Source organism: Mandrillus leucophaeus, unplaced genomic scaffold (genome assembly GCF_000951045.1).
Source record: "Mandrillus leucophaeus isolate KB7577 unplaced genomic scaffold, Mleu.le_1.0 Scaffold23, whole genome shotgun sequence".
Classification (NCBI taxonomy): Eukaryota; Metazoa; Chordata; class Mammalia; order Primates; family Cercopithecidae; genus Mandrillus; species Mandrillus leucophaeus.
In genome coordinates this window covers 1,360,995-1,363,540 of record NW_012102365.1, presented here as the reverse complement: position 1 = coordinate 1,363,540, position 2,546 = coordinate 1,360,995, and the positions used below count along the sequence as shown (strand labels likewise).

Below are 2,546 nucleotides of genomic sequence, written 5' to 3'. Positions count from 1 at the left end.
ATTTTTAGTAGAGACAGGGTTTCACCATGTTGGCCAGGCTGGTCTCAAACTCCTGACCTCAAGTGATCCACCTGCCTCAGCCTCCCAAAGTGCTGGGCTTTACAGGCGTGAACCACTGCGCCTGGCCCAGTTATAGATTTAAAACATGCATATTTATTGGATATCTGCTTAAGAGAAGTACTGTGCCAGGCACTGGGAATACTGCGACAGATGATCTGGCCCTAAGAGGTGCTTAGTTTAGTAGGGGAGGCAGGTGAGTTAATAGGCATTTATTGCATGTACAATAGATGTAAACCCAGGGGACTATGGATGTGCATAGGGGAGCTTATCTGTTCTAATCTGAGTGAGTTGGTGGTCAGAAAACATGGTATTTATCCAGCCTTTGGGGACATGTAGAACTACTCCAGGCCAAGAAAGCTACACATACAGAGGCAAGATGGAGGAAGGTGTATTTAGAGATTGCAAGCAGTTTTACACACTTCTGTTTCACTCACAAAGCTGTTTCTCTCCTCCCTGCTCAGGACAAGGAGAGCATCCAGCGAGTCCTGCAGGCTGTAGATAAAGCCAATGGATACTGTTTCGGAGCCCAAGAGCAGCGAAGCCTAGAGGCCATGATGTCTGCCGCAATGGGAGCCGACTTCCATTTCTCTTCGTATCCTTGCCAGCTTCCTGGCCATAGCGGAGAGGGTGAGACATGGGGCTCAGGAATGGCCACAGGAGGTGCAGTCATCATCCTTCTGGGTGACCTTTTTTTTTTTTTTTGAGAGGGAGTTTCCCTCTTGTTGCCCACGCTGGATTGCACAATGTCGCAGTCTTGGCTCACTGTAACCTCTGCCTCCCAGGTTCAAGCGATTCTTCTGCCTCAGCTTCCCGAGTAGCTGGGATTACAGGCATGTGCCACTGTGCCCAGCTAATTTTTGTATTTTTAGTAGAGACGGGGTTTCACCATGTTGGCCAGGCTGATCTGGAACTCCTGACCTCAGGTGATCCACCCCACCTCAGCTTCCCAAAGTGCTAGGATTACAGACGTGAGCCACTGCACCCACCTGTGGATGACTGATTCATATTGATCAGTTGGGCTTCCTGATGACTGTCTCTCATGTGCAAAGGTGGTCCCTTGGCTTCAGAGTTGGTTGTACTGAGGACAATGGATGATATTGAGCAGTAGGAGCAACAAATACAGAGGTCCAGAAATCAGAGGGCATTGGTAATTTGGGAGAGATGCAGGAGGTCCAGTTGCCTGGTGTGGTGCATGTGAAGAGGAAAGGACTTTGCAGGGGTGCAGGCAGGGCTGCCGAGGGAGGGGCCTGAGTGCCCTACTAAGGAATGTGGACTTCAGTTCATGAGTGGGCAGTGGGAGCCACTATTCAAGCAGTACTGTTGAACAGGGTATGACACGATCACATGTACATTTCAGGAAAGCCCCTGCAATTGTGGAAAATGCATTTAAGGATGTGATTGGGGGCAGAAGAGTTTTACAGTCTTGTTAGATGAGAAGGGATGAAAAATTTGTAGTGAGAATAGAAAGGTGTGGAATGGAAAAATACTAAGGAGATAGACTATAAGAGTCAGTGACTGAATGGGTAGATGGAGCTGGAGCAGAATTTAGCTTCCCACATCTCTGGCTTAGACAGTGCATGGGTGGTTTTACTAATCACTGAGGCAGGAAAAGGAGGAGGGGGCAGGTTTTTCACATGGATAAAAGGGACAAGAGCTGGCAGATGTGCTGTGTTCAGGGGTCCATAGGACATCCAGAGCTATCCAAGAGGTAGCCAGACTTTGGAGCTTGGTTAGTGACTAGTGAGGCTGGAGCCAAGAAGTGTCCATCAGGTCACAGAGGCCATGGTGAAACAGGACAGGAAAGTCCAGGCCCTGTAGACTGATGCTGTCACAGATTCAGCATCTACGCAGCATGCTGGAGACAAGGGGGACTCAGAGTCTTAGGGTACAGAGGAAAAGAATTCCAGCCAACACTGATCTGTGTCAAGCCATATGTGGGAAACAAAGCTCATGGGGCGGGGGTTGGATGAATGACTTACAAATAATGGTGGTAGAGTGTGCAGTCTCTGGTGAAGGTACTAAGGAGCTATGTCACACCTGCAGTTAATGTAGGCCAATTGGACTGCATGTGCTCAGCAAGGGAGGGGAGGAGCAATTTTTTGTTTTTTAAATTTAAGATGGACTTTTGACCGAGCGCGGTGGCTCACGCCTGTAATCCGAGCACTTTGGGAGGCTGAGGCGGGCGGATCACAAGGTCAGGAGATCAAGACCATCCTGGCTAACAAGGTGAAATCCGTCTCTACTAAAAATACAAAAAATTAGCCGGGTGTGGCAGCATGCACCTGTAGTCCCAGCTGCTGGGGAGGCCGAGACAGGAGAGTGGTGTGAACCCAGGAGATGAAACTTGCAGTGAGCCGAGATCATGCCACTGCACTCCAGCCTGGGCGACAGAGTGAGACTCTGTCTCTTTGAGACGCCTCGGCCTCAACCTCGGCCTCCCAAAGTGCTGGGTGAGCCACAGGTGTGAGCCAGCACGCCTCGCCTTT

At 49.9% G+C, this 2,546-nt stretch overlaps 1 protein-coding gene across 1 annotated transcript in view; it reads left to right on the top strand.

The window, feature by feature from the left end:
- The window catches only part of GPN2 (GPN-loop GTPase 2), an 11,240-nt gene that overhangs the window by 5,387 nt on the left and 3,307 nt on the right, over window positions 1-2,546 (top strand). The window contains exon 4 of the mRNA XM_011981666.1: window positions 522-652. Coding sequence (XP_011837056.1) covers window positions 522-652 — 131 coding nt within the window. The remainder of the gene's footprint in view (window positions 1-521; window positions 653-2,546) is intronic.